At 37.8% G+C, this 22,926-nt stretch overlaps 1 protein-coding gene across 1 annotated transcript in view; it reads right to left on the bottom strand.

The window, feature by feature from the left end:
• The window catches only part of chico (insulin receptor substrate 1 chico), a gene marked incomplete in the record, with an annotated part of 785,196 nt that overhangs the window by 119,433 nt on the left and 642,837 nt on the right, over positions 1-22,926 (bottom strand). The window contains 1 exon segment of the mRNA XM_053781624.2: positions 13,641-13,854. Coding sequence (XP_053637599.1) covers positions 13,641-13,854 — 214 coding nt within the window.

The raw sequence follows: 22,926 nt of genomic DNA, 5'->3' as shown, positions 1-22,926 counted from the left end.
GAGGTATGGATAAATGAGTGAATGGTATAGTGTGAGAAGGGCATTTTGTGGCACGTAGCATCGTATCTTGGAGAGGATCCCAACTGCTTTGGATACTTTTTTTGATTTGTGTTGGATATGGGTGCTGAAATTCAGGTTGTTGTCGAGGTATAGGCCTAGGAATTTGCCCTCATTATGTCTGGCAATTTGAGTGCTGTCGATCTTAATGTTAAGTTGCGCAACACCTGCTCTGCTACCAATCATAATAGAGTAGGTTTTGTCAGTGTTAAGTGTAAGTTTATTGGCTGTCATCCAAGTTGATATTTTGAGCAGCTCCTCATTAACAATGGTGTTGAGGGTGGCAAGATTAGGGTGAGAGATGACGTAAGTCGTGTCGTCAGCAAAGAGAATGGGTTTCAGGTGTTGGGATACGTTTGGAAGATCATTGATGTAAATAAGGAAGAGCAGGGAACCACTATGCCACTCCCCTGCGGAACTCCAGTATCAAGTAGCCGTGTTGATGAGGCTGTATCTTTAATGGTGACATACTGATACCTATTAGTAAGGTAGGATTTGAAATATGCAAGCGCATGGCCTCTTATACCATAATGGTCAAGTTTGTGGAGTAGGATGCCATGGTCTACTGTGTCAAAAGCTTTTCTTAGGTCAATAAAAATTCCTAGCAGATATTCCTTATTTTCCAGTGCTGTGTAAAGCAGATCTAGCATTTTTACAATTGTATAATTAGTGCTTTTATTTTTCCTGAATCCAAATTGACAGGTGTTGAGTATATTTTGTGCCGTTATAAATGAATACAGTCTCCTGTGCACGAGTTTCTCGAAGATTTTGGATAGCAATGGTAAGTTTGATATTGGTCTATAGTTGTTTACATCTGTAAGGTCACCACCTTTATGTATTGGTGTAACCCTTGCTGTCTTGAGTAGTTTCGGGAAGGTGCTAGTTTCTAGTGACTTGTTAAAAAGTAATGAAATAGCATGCGAAAGGACATGGGCCACTCGCTTGTACAATAATGGTGGGACATGAGACAGGTTCCCTGAGTTATTTTTAAGTGACTTTATAATCTCAGTGACTTCGGTGGGCTCAGTTGGAACAAGATAGAAAGAATTTGGGAAATTCCCATCTAGATAGTCCCCGGCATGGGCGTTGGTACGTGGGATTTTACTGGCAAGATTAGATCCTATGGTTGAGAAGAAGTCGTTTATCTTGTTAGCTGTTTCAGTGGGATGCAGTGGTGTTTCATTAGGTTTAGTTAGGACAATATTCTTGTTTTTTTTTCAGTTTGTGAGTGCCCAGAATCTGAGAGAGTGTTTTCCAGGTCTTTTTTTTATGTCTCCTCTTGTGTCAGTGAATCTGTTAGGTAAGACACATATGCAACAGTTAGGTATCTTTATTTCGAAACGTTTCGCCTACACAGTAGGCTTCTTCAGTTGAGTACAGAAAAGTTGATAGAAGCAGAAGAGACTTGAAGACGATGTAATCAGTCCATCACCCTTAAAGTTTTGAGGTTGTCAGTCCCTCAGTCTGGAGAAGAGCATTGTTCCATAGTCTTACCTAACAACCTTTCGGTATTTTATACCATTTTAATGTTCAGTCAGTGAATCTGCTGGAGTAGTACAGCTGTTTGGCTTTCTTCATTACTTTGGTGAGAACTGATGAATAGTGTTTAAGAATATCTTTGTGTATTAAGCCCTGTCTATATTGCTTTTCGTATTGGTTAGGTTAGGTAAGGTTCGTCAGGAAACAGGACAAATGTTTCCTGACGCGGGTCTTAGTCAGATGATGACCCGCCTTTGGAGCTTTTGGTTATCTGACCAAGGCCTTCCGCTGGCTTACCGGTCCACCCCTTTAAAAATTAGTGTCATTTATAACCATTGTTTTTTTTATTAATTTTCGTATTGGTGTTTCTTATCAATGAATTTCAGAATGCTGCTGGTTAGCCATGGGCAACAGAGCCGTTTATTCGTGATCTGTTTCGTTTTTATAGGACAATGTTTGTTGTATAATCTAAGTAATTTGTCAAGAAAAATGTCTGTCCAATCGTCAATGCCATTGGCCTTGGAGAATTCTGTAGGCCAGTCAACAGTCTCTAGGTCTGCTGTGAAATTCCTTATTGAGGCCTCGTCATGGAGTCTAAATGAAACTTTGTTGTATTCCAGTGGTGGTTTACTAATGTTTGTTAAGAGGAAGGTAGGGTAGTGGTCTGTAGTGCTGTCTGTGATTATCCCTGATTTAAGGGGGGCTAATATATTGGTCCATATGTGGTCTATTATGGTTGTACTTGTCTCAGTGAGCCTGGTTGGTTTAGTTATTGTTGGTATGAGAAATGTGTTGTTCATATTGTTGATGAAATCAGTTACAGGCTGATCATCTAGTAGGCCAAGGTTGATATTGAAGTCTCCAGCTAAGAGAAGGTGGTGCTTGTTCATTTGTCTGTTAGTTATTAGTGCCTTTAATTTCTCACTGAAATTTGGGATGTTTGTGTGGGGTATCCGGTAAATGGCACGGATTGTTATGGGTGTCTTAAGGTTTTTTACAGTAAAATTAGCAAAAATGTATTCCCCCTATTCATCACTAAAGCAAGTGGCGCTAATACAAAATAGTTGGTTAGAGTAATAGATTGCAATATCACCCCCAACTTGATATGGTCTGCAGTTGTGGATTGCTGTGTATCCTGGTAGAGGGTAGATATCTAATGTGTCCTGCTTAAGCCAGGTCTCAGTAAGAATAATGCAGGAGAAAGGTGTCTTTAGCGACTCAAGGAGTGCCAGGAGGTCATCATAGTGTTTGCTTAAGGACCTGATGTTGTAGTTGAGAACTGATAGACTTTTAGCACTACTTAGGATAGTGCTGGCTTGTGATGCTGTGTAATAAAGGCAGTTACTTTCCAGTAGGTTTTGATTGGGTGTTAGATTATGGAGGTTTATATCAGGGTCGACATGATCATTCATCTTCTAGGTTTAAATTGTGGCTATTTATATCCTGAATTGTGTATTGAGTTCTAGTACTGATATCTGTAGTAGTGGGATGTTTGGACAAGTATATAGCTAAAGCACTTTGGTCATATAGAGTACAGTCACTAATAAACATAATGAAGTTGATGTTGTCTAAGTGCTGTGCTAGAATGAACTAAAGTACAACTAAGTATAAACTAAAAATATAAAAATACAAATTAAAAACAGCACCAGACTCTCACTTGTAATTGTACTAAGGTCTAATATAATGAATTTGGTGTTGTCTATATACTGAGCTAGAATGAGCTAAAGTACAACTAGGTTTAATCTAATAATATAAAAAATACTAGTTTAAAATGGCACAAGACTTTCACTTGTAATTCCACTAAGGTCTAGTATAAGTTGTTAACAAGAACTAGAGTATAACTAAATTTAAATTGACAAGATAAAATACACAAGTTAAGGTAGCAAAAGAAAAAAAAAAGAAAAAAAAAAGAAAAATGGCAATGACTTGGTTATAATATGATAGTAAGATGGTACACAGGATAATATTAAAGTTGGAGTTGAATATACAAGCTTAAAAATTGGTAACAAAAGGTTAAGAAAAGTACAATAAAATACGGCAATAATAAAAAAGTATATATTAAAATTGGTAATAAACTTTACAGATAAAAAGGGCAATAATAAAAATTTTAAGATAGATTGGGCAATAAAGTATTGGTATAATTGGGCAAGTATAAGAGTGGGTAATTAACTCAAGACTAGAATAGTGCAATAATAAGATGAAAAGTTTACAATAAAGTTGTGCACTAAAATATAAAATCAAAATGGGCAATAATAAAAAGTTTACAATAAGGTTGGTCAATATAGTTTAAAGTAAAATTGGGTAATAATTGAGATTTTAAAATAAAATTGGGGGATAGAGTATTTTTTAAAGTGAGGTAGAATAACTGAGGACAAGCTATGGTTAGTTTCAATTAAAGTAAGATAGAACAATGAAGTGGTAAGAAGTAAAATAGGAGAGAGATTCTGTAGATATTAAAAACAATTAAGACTATGAGGTAGAATGGTCACTGAATACAACAGTGACATTCAAAAGTAGTTGGGGTATTGGAGATTATTTGGGGGGAACAAAATTTATGGCAGTATAACACTAATGGTGGACAGTGGGTATTATCTGCACCTTAATCTGATTCTGTTAATCCAGCCTCACTTAGGAAAGTTTTAAGGTCATGTTCTGTAGAGATGAAGTATCTCTTCCCAGTGGGCTGTTTCCTAACTGCGATTTTTCCGTCCCTCTCAAAGCACTGGTGGATAAAGGAGGTTTTGTCTTGTTTTGGTAAGGCATCATTGACGTAAACATCAGTTTTCATAGAAACAGATGTTTTTAGTAGGTTGTTTCTTTGTAGGCTAGTTTGGAATTTTAACAGCACTGTGTTTTTATCCGTTTGGTAGCCCATCAGTTTGCAATCCTTTAGGTCATCACTACGTATGTTAAGGCGAAGGTGGTCCTTGATAAGCTGTAGGGTGGTCTCCATGCAGGTCTCTTGGGTGACTGTGGGTGGGAGATGTTTGCTGTTAACTACAACACTGTCAGATAGCTGTTGTTGATCATTATGGTCTTGGAAGTTGGTTATAACATTGGCAAGTTGTTGGTCCACTCTTGATCTTTCCTCTATAATGTTGGTAGCAAGCAGGGTGACTTGGTCTTTTAGAGTATTGATGGTGTCTACGGACTGGATGTGGGTGTTGCTTTGTTATTCCAGAGTGTCTAGTTTATGTTCTAGAGTGGTGATCTTGCTGAGGTACTATGCATTGGAAGCTTTTGGTTCCTGCATTTCGTGGGTTAGTTTGGTGATTGTGTGGTTCTGAATCATGAGGAGTTTAGCTATTTCTGGGTCGGTAATCTTCTTAACATCAAATCCCTAAATTAACAACAACAACAACAATAATAATAATAATAATAATAATAATAATGATGATGATGATAATAATATATTATTATTATTATTATTATTATTATGGAGCTTCAGTTTCCTAAATTAACAATAATAATTTTTATTATAATAATGAACGAGCTTCAGTTCCCTAAATTAATAATACATAATATGTAATAATAATTCAGAATCCTGCCGCTAGATGGCACAACTGATGCCAAAATATTGTACACGTTTACATCGCTATGGGAGCAATTCTCTTGTGCTTGTTTGCATTTTTTTTACAGTCATCTGGCCAAATTTCTTTTTTCTAACCATGGGTCCTAAGACAATAAGTGCAAAGAACAGTGCTGAGAAGAAAAAGACGATGATTTCCATGGACTTAACCAGGCAATATATCATACGCTGCACCCTCAACATCCCCCACCCTCAGCATTCCCCACCCTCAACATCCCCCCACCCTCAGAATCCCCCACCCTCAACATACCCCACCTTCAACATCCCCCACCCTCAACCTCCCCCACCATCTCTGCACTTTATATAAACAGTTTTTATACGATATTTCTTATTTATAAATACAGTGGACCCCCGGTAAACGATATTTTTTCACTCCATAATTATGTTCAGGTGCCAGTACTGACCGAATTTATTCCCATAAGGAATATTGTGAAGTAGATTAGTCCATTTCAGACCCCCAAACATACACGTACAAACGCACTTACATAATTGGTCGCATTCGGAGGTAATCGTTATGCGGGGGTCCACTGTACATTGTTTCAGTGTTTTTCTTAGAAAACTAGTGATCTACTGCAGTTAGCCTCAAAAATACTCTGTTTTCTCTTACAGTAAGAACATGAGAAGATACCATAGTCAAACTGAGACAGAAATGGCGGATGCTTCCGCCGCTGCGTCTGCCACCATATTATGGCCTATTTTATTCATTCTAGAGTATATATCATGTTTCTGTGTTAATTATATTGTTTATTATGTCATATTAGATGAATTGTGATAGATAAATAAGTCATACAGTTGATAATAGGGTCATATTCAAGTATTTTTCTCGTCTCTCCAGAGTCCAGGAACTAATTAATGACTTTTCAATTAATTTAAATGAGGAAAATTAATTTGATATATGAGTAAACTGAGTTATGAGCTAGCTCCTGGAATGGATTAAACTCATAAGTCAAGGTTCCACCGTACAGTGTTTATCAACAAAGCCATGCCAAGAAGCCTTGTTTGTATTTTTCTGTAAGCACCTGAATATGATTCCTGTATTAGGTATGTGTTCATGCTAAGTAACTTTTTTGGTCAGAACTGCATGAGAAAAAATATTATGTTAAGGCAAGACTACCACCATGTACTTTCCACAGCCACCTCCACACGCCAATTAAACCATTGCTTTTAAATAAAAACATTAGACCAGGGAACAATGCAACAGTCCAGCTGTCTCTTGCTAGGTAGGTTCTTCAGCAATCCAACCCTTCTCATTCATTTATTTATTCAACTAATTATCAAAGCTGTTAGCTTGCTCCACTTATGGAAAACAACGCTATGTCAACAAGCATGAGCAACTAGACTTTAATGTAAGCTAAAGCTGGTTTTAGTATTTTTGCTACATATCATTATCATCAACCTCACAACATCCAGCTAGGCCTAGTACACCAACCTCAAAGGAACTGATATGGTGCACTAGATGTAGACCTAGTGTACCACATCAATTCTCTTCATATATTTCCAGACTAAGCAAGAACAACTACAATGTGAGGTATGAAAGATTTCATTATTTTTTACTAATTACAGAGGAAGGAACACCATACATGTGCCAGACACACACGGTGGGAGACAGTGACAACCAGTGTTGATATTAAGTCTACAATTATTTACCAATCTGCATTACAAAGATGCAAACAAGTACAGTGCTTATACTCAAGCAACACTTTCCCCTTAACAGTTTACCTTGAAAAGTGACATGAGGAGGCATGCACTTATAAGCAGTCTGCATGGCTTCAAATAAAAAGGTTTTCAAGTATTTTTCTTATGAAGGGATTATATATATATATGTGAAATTAGTGTTTATTACTTCTTCTGGAACTGTTTATTACCTATTAAAAACAGCTGTCATTAGTAAGATAAGACCTGTTCAGATTTTGAACCTGGAGGGTTAGCCCTTAGGATAACCCAAAAATGTCAGTGTGTTATCGAGGACTGTTTTATTTTCACTGTGGCCCTTCAATCTTGTCTCCAAGGATGCAACTCACACCAGTCAATTAACATCCAGGTACCAATTTGTGATCCTCAGTTCCTTGAATCAGACATTTCCACGCTTCATAATTCATTTTCTCGTCTTGGCTACCCTTCCCATTTCATAGACTCTGCCTTCTCATGTGCTAAATGGACTTTCTTCTCTCCCAAACTCTCTACTCCTGGGAACTCTCTTGTCCTATGTCTTCCCTATATTTCCAGTCTTTCTAATCTCAACAACTCTCTCCATTCTTCAGACATCAAACTTACTTTTTGCTAGACTAACACTCTTCACACCAATCTAGTTCATACCTCTCCTCCCTCTACAGATGCTCCTAGTGTCTACTCTATTTCCTGTTCCTCTTGTCCTCTTCAGTACTTCTGAGAAACTGGGAGCACAAAAATAGTGTTAGGCTTGCTGACACCAACAATCCTCTTTTCTGCCATGTCAGAGATCACAGTCATCCTATTGACTGGTCTTCTGCTAAAACTATCTACCCTACTTCTAACTTTCACAGTCGCCATCTGGTTGAATCCTCCCTTATACGCAACTTTCCCTGTATCAATCTTAGTCCTGGCTTTGTCTCTGTAGATGCCTTCCTTTCCCATTACACTGTAAAATGCTCCAAACTTCAGAACACCCGTGACTTAACTTGATTCTTTTTTCTCCTTCTCCCTCTTCCCCTTTCCTCTTTCTCCTTTGGGTTTTCTTTCTTCTGCCTTGGGTGTTTGGTCCATTATTATATTTTCCCCCCTCTGTGTTGTTGTTCCTACCCTTTGTGGGCCCCTAGCTCCTTTGCAGTGCTTCTCCTTCTTTGTCTTCAACTGACTCCACTACTACTACTACTACTACCACCTCTACCACTACCTCTCTTCTCCTGTTCCTGTCTGCTGGCCTGTGTATACTCCCTCCTCTCCTTTCTGTTAGTGTGACTTTGTAAATGGTCCAAGTTGAACCAAAATGTCGCTGTAAGCTCCCCTCTCCTATATGTGGGTTATTTGTGTATTCATCCCCTCCCCATTAATTTGGAATAGTATTATACATCCACTGATAAAATATGGATGTATTACTACCATACATTCACTGATGAAATATGTGTCACTGCTTTAGGAAGAGTAGGAGGTGTGTAGACAGTGTGTACAGTGAAGCATAAAGGTGAACAGTATTTATATAAGGGTAAAGAGGTTTCTGTTGCATTTATGGATTTGGAAAAGGCACATGACAGGGTGGATAGGAGAGCAATATGGCAGATGTTGCAAATGTATGGAATAAGTGGTAGGTTACTGAAAGCAGTTAAGAGTTTTCACAAAGATAGTAAGGCTCAGGTTAGAGAATGTAGGAGAGAGGAAGATTATTTCCCAGTAAAAGTAGGCCTTAGACAGGGATGCATGATGTCACCATGGTTGTTCAACATATTTATAGATGGGATTGTAAGATAAGTGAATGCTCAAGTGTTGGCAAGAGGTGTGGGATTAAAATACAAAAATCTAACACAAAGTGGGAGTTGTCACAGTTGTTTCTTGCTGATGACACTGTGCTTTTGGGAGATTCTGAAGGGATGTTGTGAAGGTTGGTGAATGAGTTTGGATGGGCATGCAAAAGAAGGAAATTATAGGTGAACATAGGGAAGAGCAAGGTGATGAGGATAACAAAAATATTTAGGTAATGAAAGATTAGTTATCAAATTGGAGGGAGGGAGCATAGAGGAAGTGAATGTGTTCAGATATTTGCGAGCAGACTTGTCAGCAGATGGGTCTATGAAATATGAAGTGAATCACAGAACTGATAAGGGGAAAAATGTTAGTGAAGCACTACAGAGTCTGTGGAGACAAACAACATTATCCATGAAAGCAAAGAGAGGAATGTATGAGAATATAGTGGTACCAACACTCTTATATGGGTGTGAAGCATGAATGGTGAATGTTGCAACAAGGAGAAGGCTGGAAGTAGTGGAGATATCATGTTTGAGGACAATGTGTGGTGTGAATATAATGCAGAGAATCTGTGGTTTGGAGATTATGAGGTGCAGGGTTTCTAAAAGTATTATCCAGAGGGCAGAGGAGGGGTTGTTGAGTGGTTTGGACATTTAGAGAGGATGGAACAAAATAAAATGACTTGGAGGACATATAAATCTGTAGTGGAAGGAAGGTGGTGTAGGGGTTATCCTAGGAAAGGGTGGAGGGAGGGGGTAAAGGAGGTTTTGTGTATGAAGGACTTGGACTTCCAGCAAGCATGCTTGAGCGTGTTATATAGGAGTGAGTGGAGATGAATGGTTTTTATGACTTGTGCTATTGGAGAGTGAGCAAGGTAACATTTCTGAAGGAATTCAGGGAAACCAGTTAGCCAGACTTGAGTCCTGGAGGTGGGAAGTACAGTGCTTGCACTCTGAAGGAGGGGTGCTGATATGTTGCAGTTTTTTAATTGTAGTGTAGGCATGCCTCTGACAAGACAATGATGGAGTGAATGATGATGATGAAAGTGTTTCTTCTTTTTCAAGCTACCCTGCCTTGGTGGGAAACGGCCAATGCGTTAACAAAAAACAAAAAATTGCTGCTATACATCCACTGATGAAATATGATGTATCACTGCCATACATCATAACTCATATCCTAACCCTTCATCACACTCAAAGCTTCAGTCCTCCATCAAGCTGAGATTATTTCAAAAATTTTAAAATATTTCATGTAACAATGCTTCAACATCTCATAGACTTTTAATCTTTCTTTCTTTCTTTCAACACACTGAAAGTATCCCACCAAGGCAGGGTGGCCCAAAAAGAAAAACAAAAGTTTCTCTTTTTTAAATTTAGTAATTTATACAGAAGAGGTTACTAGCCCCTTGCTCCCGGCATTTTAGTCACCTCTTACAACACGCATGACATACAGAGGAAGAATTCTGTTCCACTTCCCCATGGAGATAAGAGGAAATAAATAAGAGTAAGAACTAGAACAAAAATAGTAGAAAACCCAGAGGGGTGTGTGTATATATATGCTTGTACATGTATGCGTAGTGTGACCTAAGTGTAAGTAGAAGTAGCAAGACGTTCCTGAAATCTTGCATGTTTATGAGACAGAAAAAAGGACACCAGCAATCCTACCATTATGTAGAACAATTACAGGCTTTCGTTTTACACTCACTTGGCAGGACGGTGGTACCTCTCTGGGCGGTTGCTGTCTACCAACCTACTACCTAGGAGACTTTTAATCATCAGTAAATATTTTATTAGCAAGTAAAAATTAGCTAGGGTGTTAAGTTCTTTCCATATGTAAATTATGACATCCTGTATTTGTCATGTCTGTCTTATACATACAGTAATGATATTCTTGCAAAAAAAAAAAAAAAAAATGCATACTAACCCTATCACTAAAACTGCTATAAACAATCTATACAACTTACATGTGCATTCTACAAAATGTTTTGTTACAGTAAGTTTTTAAAGATTTATATAAACTTTTCTAGTCACATCAAAAACATAAAAGAACTCTGATGCCAGAGTAAATAATTTGGCACTTTTCTAATTCTTTCAATGTTTTCATTTGAAACTGTTTTTCATAAAAGCATGTGACTGCAGAAGTCCTGATAACTGCCAAGAAAAACACAGCTTTGAAAAAAAAAAAAAAAAAAATAATAATGTAAAGAATTTGACCCCAATAGACAAACTTATGGTTTGGTAAAAAAACAAACAAGCAAACATAAACAATAAAACGGAATAGCAGACAACAAAGACAGAAGAATATAACATCCAATATGATTCAAGTTATGAATTTTTTAACAATTCATTAGCAAAAAAATAAAAAAGTGCATGAAGCAGTATGATATGATGGTTTTATATTTCAAATGAGAAGTATCCATTAACAAAAGTAGAATAAATAAGGAAGTACATAGCAACACAGAGAGATAAAAGAGTTGATCAAGAGAAAGATAACAATAACTGATAAAAGAAATATGTATAATGTAATATTTTGGCTTAAAAAAAAGGTATAATATTTATAGAGTTTGGAAGGAGCTGGGTTGAGGTATACTGACTGAAGTTGTCAGAAAGTTATCTTTAAATGAAAGCAATTTTGGGGATCACTGTCCTTGTGTCCTGATCCTAGGCCTGGCCTCCTGGTTGATGGTCTGATCAACCAGGTTGTTGGTGCAGTCCAGTGTAGGCACTAGAACCTCGCTCATGAGGAACTAACTTCAGGAACTTAACCAGGTCTCTCTTGAAGTTAGCTAGGAGTCTGTTAATTCCAATGCATGAAGGGAAGGTGATGAAAAGTCTCTCTCTCTTAACATTTACATAGTTGGTCTTTAGTGTATGCAATACCCCTGTTTTTCATTGGAGGTATTCTGCACTGTCTGCCAAGCCTCTTGCACTTGTAGGGAGTAATTTTGGTGTTCAGAATTGGGGCTGATCCCTCCAGAATTTTCCAGGTGTAAATGAAGATGCATCTTTATTGCCTACATTCCAAGGAGTACAGGTCAAGGGCCTTTAAGCATTCCTAATAATTGAAGTGCTTGATCAAATTTATATGGGGAGTAAAGGTTCTCTGTATATTCCCCAGTTCTGACCAGTGTCTCAGTGGAGATACCGGTCAGTGGTTTAGAGCATCTTGTCTGCTTCCTTACTTGTATATCAAATCACATTTGTTATTTTCCAATCATCTGGGGCTTCACTGGTTCTTTATAATTTGCTGAAGATTAGTGTTAATAGCTTGTACAGCATTTCAGTATCTCATAATATTGATGATGGTGTGCTATCTGGTTATGATGCCTTTAATGATTAATGCTCCATTAGGAGTATTTCTTTGTCAGTCATTTCTATACTTAACAGTCTTATTTAGTTTATCCTCTCTTTTATGTCTGATACTGTCCCTTGCTCCTCAGTAAAAAATACTTCAAAATCCTTTGTTGAGCATAATGCACATCCTTATTTCATGTCAGGTCATGTCCTCTGAATGTTCCTTCTTTTATCTTAATCATATCACTTGATCCTTTACTATCAATTTTCTTTTAATGTGACAAAAGAAATCTTTTGGTCTATCTGCCTTGGCTTTTAACTCTATTTAAAAAAATTTAATTCTTTCTTTGCTCAAAGATAATCATTTCTGATCCCTCTGTTAGCTTGCCTATTCTCTGGGCATTGGTTCTTTATGTATGTTCTTTATACTTTTATGCTCTTAGATTATTCCTCCTTACACTGACAACCAAATGTTTTCAATCTCTCTTGTATATTTTCCTCATGGGTTAGTATAAACTTGCCTGAGTTAATTGAATATGCTTGTCTTAGGGTTATATGGCTGAAAGCAAACCAAAATATCAAACAAATACCTACCTTAAAAACAATGAGCTCATGCCCTACATCTTTGTTCTACAACCTCAGCAAAAATGACTTTGACAACCCACTCACTCAAAGACAAAGGTAACAAGCAGAGTGAAAACTAACCATGATCTTGAGGAGCTAAAATAAATCATTTGAATACCACACACTTTACCAGAGACCTAAAATGAGCCAGGGTTAACCTTACTGTACATACAAAGATGGTGGCAACTCAAATGCCAGCAACTGCAGACTAATAGCAAACCTCCCAGTGCCATCAAAAATTTTAGAAAAAAACAAAAAAAATAATTATAATCAAATGTCTACATCTTAAAATACAATATTTAAAGTTGAAGCCAAAAATTTGTCATAACCTAAAAAAGCAAAGAATGCCATAAAAGAATGCTAAAATGTAATCTTCATTGCACTTATGAAAAACGAATACTTTATTTTATAACTTTCAATCTTACACTGTAGATCAGATAATTGTACATCACAATGGATTCAGTGGTTATGCCTTTAACCTCATCCAACTGTACCCAACCAATAGACATTATTAATTAACTTGAAATGACACTAACTCACACACTCTCCAAATAAAAAAAATGGTGTTCTCAAAGGCAGCAGGGCAAGAAAAAAGTAGAAAAAGCAAGGGAGATAAAGATAAAAAATGAAGGTTGAGAGGAAGAAGAGTATGGAAGAAGTAAACAAAACCTTCCATAACAATTCAAGTGACGTTTGAGAGCATGTGACGATGTGATGAAAATGGCACAATAAAGTAAACCAAACTGAGTTACCTATACCTAAACAAATCAACATATGCTCAGTTAACTTACTCCAATAATATCAAGAATGGATGATGATGCTCTTTATAATTAAGTACAGTATTTGGAAAGCTTTCAATTGACAGTAAAACTAGTTTGTATGCCATCATTAGAACATGATTCAATTAATATATCACTTAAAATACCCAACAAACAGGTCTGTGGCATAATTCATAACTTCAGTCATACAGATGATTAACATTAAAACTGGACAATACTTGCAGCAATTTTAAGACTTAGCCATGCAAAGCAAAAGTTCCAAAGCCACCGTCATGCATCACAGCTGTTAATATCTACTTCTGTACAAACTTATAAATCCAGCCTACCATGCAACAAATATTTGATGCTAAAAATAAAATCCTGTTACAACACATGACATACCTATTCTTGCGGCTTCTAAACTGTTCAGGTTTAGAGCCAACCGAATTAGTTCTGATAGGTCGGTCAATCGAGGAATCATCGTCTTCGGAATATCCGTAATATGAACCACTTCCGCTCTTCTCAGCTATAAAGTCAGGAAAGCGATGATCAGATGAAGGTGTTCCAGATGTAAACGAGCAGCTGCTGCCAGGGGACATTTCAGGAAAGGAATCACCTGTTAAGAAAGTATAATTACAAAGGGTGTGTAAAGGCATTAAGTTGAAAGTAAACACAGTTAAGAGTAATGTGATGAGGGTATAAAAATGATTTGGATAAAGGAAAATTGGATACCATATTAGAGGGAGGGAGTATGGAAGAAGTAAATGTTTTCAGATATTTGGGAGTCGACATGTCAGCGGATGAGTTTATGAAGGATAAGAGTTAACCATAGAACTGATTAAGGAAAAAAGATGAATGGTGCATTGAGGTATTTATGGAGACAAAGAAGGGAATTTACATGAGTATAGTGGTACCAACACTCTCATATGGGCGTGACGCATGGGTTGTAAATGCTGCAGCGTGGAGGTGGCTGGAGGCAGTGGAGATGTCGTGTCTAAGGGCAATGTGTAGTGTAAATATTACACAGAGAATATGCAGTGTGGAAATTAGGAGGTGTGGAGTTACTAAAAAGTATTAGTCAGAAGGCTGAAGAGGGGCTGGTGAGGTGGTTTGATCATTTAGAGAGAATGGAACAAAGTAGAATGACTTGAAGAGCGTATAAATCTGTAGGGGAAGGAAGGCTGGGTAGGGGTCATCCACAAAAAGGTTGGAGGGAGGGGGTAAAAAAAAAAGTTTTGTGGGTGAGGGGCTTGGACTTCCAATAAGCGGGCATGAGCATGTTAGATAGGATTGAATGGAGACGAATGGTTTTTGGGACCTGATGAGCTGTTGGAGTGTGAGGAGGGTAATATTTCTTGAAGGGATTCAGGGAAACCGATTAACAGGACTTGAGTCCTGGAAATGGGAAGTACAATGCCTGCACTTTAAAGAAGGGATTCAGGATATTGGAAGTTTGGAGAAATGTCTAAGCTGTCATATCTGGGCGCCTCTGCAAAGACAGTGATTATGTATGAGTGATGGTGAAAGTGTTAAATGATGATGAGAGTTTTTTCTTTCTTTCTGGGTTTTTCTTTCTTTTTGGGTCACCCTGCCTCGGTGATAAACAGCCGTGTTAAAAAAAATTACAAAACAGATGAACCAGTGGTTGTCTTGGCAATCACACAATGTTATTTTTTTTTTTTTGTCATTTGCCCAGTTTTCTACCTTATATTTAAATTGTGAATGACTTATGAGGATAGAAAAGTTTGGAAAATTTATAATTGGAATCCCTTCAGTCCCAAACAAATTTAACCCTTCAACGGTCCAAACGTATATATATGTTCACTCGCGCAGCGCCCCGAATATTTTGAAAAAAAAAAAAAAAGTCTTTTTATAGAAAAAAAGAGCACATTTTTTTAAGTATTTTAGAATAAAAAAATTTTTTAGGGTCAATACTTACCGAGATACGAGGCTACAAAGTTGGCACTTGGCGATCACCTGACGGCAACATGGAGCACTGCCGCTTGCAGAAATTCTACATATTTGCCGTTTTCTTCCATTTTTTTTTTATTTTCATGGTTTTCATGACATGATAATTATGCTTTATGGCAAATCTTTTGATTTCAATGCCAATTGTTGTTCATACACCAATATTATATATGAAATTATCATATTGTCATAAACACACATGTACACACTGACAGGTGATTATGCACACCTGGCTGAATCACATTCTATTATCTACAACTATATACATGTACAAGTATTTACATGTCCTACTTATGTTTCTAGAACTCCACAACTGTATGATACTCCATGAAGCATGGATTCATACAGAGTACCACCCCACACTGGTGACAAATGAATCATGTGTCCTTCCACTGCTGGGGTCGTTTTTTGGTGGTAGCACACACAACACACTTTTTCTGGGCATTCTTCTTCTTTTGGGTAGGTGGTATTGGTACCAGATAGTGACAGTTAGGAGTGATTCGGTCTGGCACTTTCCCCTCTGGCTGTGGTTGGGGGTCAGGTTGTGATATGACAGGTCACTGTTGAGGGGCAGGTACAGGTGTGGTACCATACTTTCTTGCTATCTGTTTGACAACATTCAGAGAGAATTCTGCAAAACATTGTCGTTTTCCAGTCTTTATTTCATACATATTGAATGCATTGAGCACTGCAATGTCTACAAGGCGAAAAAACAGTTTTATATACCACTTGCGACTCCTATGCACACAGTCAACAAATCCTATCAACTAGACGCATATTGTTCGTATAGTCCACGACAGCAGCTGGCTTTACAATAGGTTCTTTGTCGAACTTGCTCAGTCTGTCTGTCTGTACCATCTCATTTCTGTGGATGGTTGACAGCAATGTCACAGCCCGTTTGTCATGCCACGTCAGTGCCATGATGTCATTAGCATGAAACACTTGCACTGCACCTTCAACACTGCCTCCACTGAACCTTGGCATATGTTTTCTATTCCTTCTCACTGTTCCACATATATCAGTATTGTTCACACATAGGAAATCAGCGAGCATAGGGCTTGTATACTAGTTGTCTGTGTACAATGTATGGCCCTTGCCAAGGTATGGTTCCATCATCCTGCGAACAACATCACCAGAAATGCCCAACATCCGTCGGTCATCATCAAGTGCGTTTCTCCTGGTGTTTACAATAACATCCAACACAAGACCACTCTCACAGTCACACCTAACAAAAAGTTTTATACCAAAGCAATTACGTTTGCTCGGTATATATTGCTTGAATGACAAGCGTCCCTTGAACAGAATCAAGACTCATCAACAACAATGTTCTTGAAGGGATAAAAGTATGCACTGAATTTCTGCTTCAAATACATAAACACTTCCCAGATTTTGTATAGAAGGTCATTTCTGTTTGCCGTATTTCTGTCTGAGAAGTGCAACATTCGTAGCAACAGAGTGAATCTGCTGCAGGGAAGGAGGTCACGGAAAACTGGAGTACTGATGAAGTGGTCTGTGGACCAGTAATTACGTACATGTATATTGCTCTTATAGATATGTGGCATAAGCATGACAGTGGCAAAGAATAAATACATTTCAGCCACTGTTGTGTCCTTCCACCTGTGCAGCCGTGACGATTCTCCAACCTCTGTTATGTTGTCCATGACATATTGGTAATAATTGTTTGTCTGGGTCACTATCAAGTTCATTATAGGCTCGTCAAAGTACAACTGGAAATATGTAGTCTAACTCTGTAGACTCATTCGTTATGGGACATTCTGGATGGATACCACTTCCACTCGCATCAAAATCACAAGGCTGTGGCACGAATATACTTTGTGTCCAGCTCCACTCATGATCACATGGTGCAGGGTGGACCTGTGGCATAGGGCGAGGGGGAGCAGGAGGAGGGACAGGAGTGGAGGCAGCACATGGTTGAGGGGATGTCGGGCAGTCCTTTGTTTGTCCACCCGCTGCACCATGTGGTCCAGGCACTGTGCCACCCACCACTACTTCCTCCATCCCCGCATACTCGCCTCCATGATCACTTTCACTATCAGTGGCTGGGGTTTTGGATCGTGACCTGCCACGACCCTTGGGGATTGCATATGGCACACTGCCTAAACGTAAATAACGCCTAAAAGTGCGCTTCACTGGTGAATAATGAACTTCACTATCACTAGACGAATCCTCGACTGGCATAAAATCAATCTCATCATCACTTACATCACTTTCACTATCACTAAAACACTGAGAAAATGATAGTTTCCTCTTGCAAAGTTGCCTATGGGTAACACTTGCCACTCCAGAAGTGCTTGGCCCAGGGTCTTGTGTGGCCACACTGGCCACCCCAGAAGTGCTTGGCCTAGGGTCTGCTGTGGCCACACCGGCTACTCCAGAGGTGATTGGCCCAGGGTCAGGTGTGGCTACCCCAGAGGTGATAGGCTGAGGGTCATCTGGGTTATCGTCGACATTTTCACTAATTCCTTGAATATTACTGGCCCCACTGGTGTCAAATCCACTAAACTCACAATCTATATCACTTTCCTCGAATAGTAGTGTGTTAATACGACGAGGTGTGAGTGAATCACGAGGATGTGCCATGATGTTGACCCAAGATGGAGCTGAATGTAACTGGTCCTACCATGTGGTACCCAGGTGTCCCAGATTTTTTGTATACTGCGCACACCCATTCTCTCATGTCTAGGCGACTCAAGCCTATCACGCCAATTTTGAAGGAATGAAAAATAAAACGTATATATATGTTTGGGGAGCTGCACGCGAGAACGTATACATGTACAGTGGACCCCCGCATAACGATCACCTCCGAATGCGACTAATTATGTAAGTGTATTTACGTAAGTGCGTTTGTACGTGTATGTTTGGGGGTCTGAAATGGACTAATCTACTTCACAATATTCCTTATGGGAACAAATTCGGTCAGTACTGGCACCTGAACATACTTCTGGAGTGAAAAAATATCGTTAACCGGGGGTCCACTGTATATACGTTCAGACTGTTTAAGGGTTAAACTACTTATTCTTTCTGGGTTCTTGCTTTTATTATTATAATGCCATGCTTTATCACACAGAATCATGCTTTGCATGTCTCTATATAGGGAAGCCCTGCTTTACAGCGATTTGCTTTATGGTGATTTACTATTACAAACATTTCAAATTACGACCAAAAATTTTTTTACATGGCTCTCTGATTCACTATTACAGCACTCATGCACCACTCTATTTGTTTACATTCTCAAGTGAGCTCTGCATCTATCAGTTTTGTCTGGAAACTTTCCAAAATTTCAAGTGTTTTAAAGTTGTTGTGTATTTAATATGTGTATTTTTTTAACACACTGGCCGACTCCCACTTATGCATACTTGTATCAAAATAAACTTACACTCTGAGCTGGCATGCAGGTACACATTAAAATCACTATGAGTGTCTCACTAGTGTTGAAGATGCAATATTAATAATAATAATAATCATAATAATAATAATAATAATCTAGGTACTAGGTTGGTAGACAGCAACTGCCCAGGGAGGTGCTACCATCCTGCAAAGTAAATGTAAAGTGGAAGCCTGTCATTGTTTTACATGATGGTAGGATTGCTGGTGTCTTTTTTCTGACTCGTAAACATGCAAGATTTCATGTACATCTTGCTACTTCTACTTACACTTAGGTCACACTATACATGCATAGACAAGCATATATCTACACATCCCTCTGGGTTTTCTTCTATTTTCTTACTATTTCTTGTTCTTGTTTACTTATTCATATCTCCATGGGGAGTGGAACAGAATTCTTCCTCTGTAAGCCATGTGTGTTGTAAGAGGCAACTAAAATGCCGGGAGAAAAGAGCTAGTAACCCCCTTCTCCTGTATACATTACTATATTAAAAAAGAGAAACTTTAGCTTTTCTTTTTAGGTTACCCTGCCTCTGTGGGCTATGGCCTGGTCATTAACCCTTTGAGTGTTGAGACCCCTGATCGCAAACTTGCTCAGTGTCGACGAATTTTCAAAAATAAAAAAAATATTTTTTCTTATGAAATGATAAACTTTTTCCGAAGGTAATGAAACCAAAAGTTCGAAATTTGATGGAAAACTCATGAAAGTACACTCTTGTGAAGTTAGCGGTCTTGGCGATATTTATGCATCAGTTATTTTACCCAATTTGAGCTCTATTTTGGGCCAATTCCATTGTTCCACTCATCCAAACTCATAGCTATTTCGCTAGAAATCCTTTCATTCTATGGACTGAGTACAAGAAACTGCCCATTTACTTATTTCACCTACACAAACAAGTGATCAGAAATTACTAATTTCTCCAATTTCACACAAAATTCAAGAAAGGCCAATTTCAAAATAGGGGCCAGAATAAATAATGCAGACATTCCCAGCACTAAAATAACATTTTCTCTGTTCATTAGTCATGTCTCCAGGCTCCTATTATAATACATATGGTTTTCATCTTGAATTTTTATTCACTCAAAACAAATAGATCAATTTATTTTATAAATAATATCAGCACATTCATGAATGCATATTACACCCACCAGTTGACATTTACTGGAGATGTGATGTAATTTGTTTATTCTTGAACATCGCCAAAAATCGAACATTTCCGCTACTTTGAGCTCAATTTCAAGCTACTTTTATTCGGTAAACCATTCAAAATCACTCATTCACTCAAGATCTGTAATAGATCTTCCATTCTATCAAATGAGACCAAGAAAATACAACCATAATACCATATGAAAATATACCGCAAAGTCGCTGTTTTCAATCAAAAACACAATAGCGTTTTTTTTTTTTCTCATTATGCACTGCTTACTGCAGGATTTCTTTTTATAATGCGCACACTGACTACGCAGACCCATTCCCTCACATGAAGGCCTACCAGCTTTCTTCAGGAATATTTCAAGCCTCTAGAATTTTGGTGTAGTATTATGAGACCGACACTGGCTTCCAAGCCGTAATATTATGGCACCGACACCAAAAGGTTTAAAAAATCTAATAATAATAACTCTTGGGCACTTTAATGTCATATACAGTGGTACCTTGACTTACGAGTGTCCCAACTTACGAGTTTTCCGAGTTACTAGCTGTTGCTTGATCAATTTTTTGCTTTGAGTTGCAAGCCAAAATCTGAGTTACAAGTGAGCTTCAGATACGCTGCCACTAGTTGGCGCAGTGAACGCCACAACATCCACCCAGCATCCCAGCATTTTGTGCAGTTGTTTTGACAAATTTCTTTTTTCTAACCATGGGTCCTAAGAAAGTAAGTGCAAAGGACAGTATTGAGAAGAGGATGATGTCCATTGAATTAAAGTATGAAATCATAGAATAACACAAGAAAATCGCTTTTGTTTGGTTTTTCTCATGAAACTAGTGATTGAGTGCGGTTGGCCTCACAAACACTCTGTTTTCTCTGATAATAAGACCTCAGAAGGGCGAGAATGGGAAGATATGGTCAGAGCAATAATTATTTTTACCTCGGGAGTGGCTGCCACCACTCATCACAGGACATATTTTATTCTTTCTCGAGTATATATCATGTTTCCATGTTAATTATATTGTTTATTATGTCATATTAGAGATACTGTAATTGATAAATAAGCCAAAGAGTTGATATTAGCGTTATATTGAAGTATTTTTCTCCTGCCTCCCAAGAGCCAGGAATTCTGCTGAAACGGATTAATGGCATTTCAATTAATTTCAATGAAGAACATTGATTTGATATATGAGCAAATTGAGTTAAGAGCTCGGTCATGGAACGAATTAAACTCGTAAGTCAAGGTACCACTGTATTATGTTAATATAGATATTTTCATTAATCCATTTGCACACAGTAATCAAGAAAATTTTCATAAGGCTGACTATGATTTTACACTTATGTAGCCATTTTTTTAATGTATCAGCTGTCTTCCACCAAGGCAAGGTGACCAAAAAGAGAAAAAACAGTTTTCTTCTTTTTACATTATTAATTTATACAGGAGAAGGGATTACTAGCCTTGCTCTTGGCATATTTGTCTCCTCTTATGACATGCATGGTTTACGGAGGAAGGATTCTTCCCCACTTCCCTATGGAGTACATTTAGCTGTATTGGTACAGAAAAACTTCTAAATTGATGGGTTAATGGTGATGATGAGGGAGGCAGGGAAGCAAAAGTCTGGTAGTGGTTATTGTGAAAGATAAAGAGAGCTTGAATTACCATAACCATAATAATAACAGACAATACTGTAACAAAGGGACTTTGTTTACTGTTTCTGAATTAAGTGACCCTATCAGATTTTTGTCTTATATTTCCAAAGTCCATTCAATCAGGGCCATCCAGTAACTCGATTTACTTAATATGAGTATACAGGAAACTACCTAAAGTGCTCATAACCAAGATTATGCTTTGCTACTACATCTGTCTATGTTTACATTCCAATTCACTCCATATACACTTGAAAACATTCACATCACCAAAGTGGGTTATAGATAACTAAAAATGTCTAACTATAGTTCTGTAGCATTTAAAATCATTATGCAACTCTTCTCTAATAATAATACTTTTTTTTCTGGTCACCCAAACTTTGTGGGAAACAGCTGTTGAGTTAATAAAAAAAAAAATTATAATAATAATATAACCAAGAACATATTTGACTACTTTCAAATTACATTACCTACTCTAGCTGTTATCAACCATGTCATACAAGATGCAATGAGCAGGAGTTGGAATCCTTGGACATAATATACAAAAATTACTTATGGGTGAGTTGGGTGGGACGTTGGTCTTATTTAGCTGGTCTACTGTTCCAGGCTGTCTTGGTGGGTGTAATTATAGGATGCAGTTTTCTGTGTGTCCCCTCCTGTAATTCCACCCACCTGGACAGTCTCTACAGTTAAAATTATAATAATTTAAATAGGTAGTAGGTTCGTAGACAGCAACCACCCAAGGAGGTACTACCGTCCTGCCAAGTGAGTGTAAAACGAAAGCCTGTAATTGTTTTATATGATGGTAGGATTGCTCGTGTTTCTTGTCTGTCTCATAAATATGCAAGATTACAGTTATGTCTTGCTACTTCTACTTACACCTAGGTCACACTACACATACATGTACACGTTTATTTATACACACTCATCTGAGTTTTCTTTGATTTTATCTTAACAGATCTTGTTGTGTTCTGAGCACCTCTGCAAAAACAGTGATTATGTGTCAGTGAGGTGAAAGAATTGAATGATGATGAAAGTATTTTCTTTTTGGGGATTTTCTTTCTTTTTGGGCCACCCTGGCTCAGTGGGAGACGGCTGATTTGTTAAAAAAAAAAAAAAAAAAAAAAAAAAAAAAAAAAAAAAAAAAAAAAAAAAAAAAAAAAAAAAAAAAAAAAAAAAAAAAAAACGATCTTGTTCTTGTTACTTTTCCTTTTATATGCATTGGGAAGTGGAATAAGAATCTTTCCTCTGTAAGCCATGCGTGTTGTAAAAGTCAACTAAAATGCCGGGAACAATGGCCTACTAACCCCTTTTCCTGTGATGATTACTAAACAGAATAAGAAAATTGTCAAAGTGGGATGTCTGAATGTGCGTGGATGTTGTGCGAATGATAAGAAAGAAATGAAAAGCTGGATGTCCTGGCTTTAGGTGAAACAAAGCTGAAGGGGGTGGGAGACTTTCAGTGGAGAGAAATAAATGGGATTAGGTCAGGGGTTTCAAATAGAGTTAGAGCTAAAGGA

The sequence above is a fragment of the Cherax quadricarinatus genome, chromosome 6, assembly GCF_038502225.1.
Source record: "Cherax quadricarinatus isolate ZL_2023a chromosome 6, ASM3850222v1, whole genome shotgun sequence".
Lineage (NCBI taxonomy): Eukaryota > Metazoa > Arthropoda > Malacostraca > Decapoda > Parastacidae > Cherax > Cherax quadricarinatus.
Note: the sequence above shows the minus strand (reverse complement) of the source record. Positions and strands in the feature narration are given on the sequence as shown.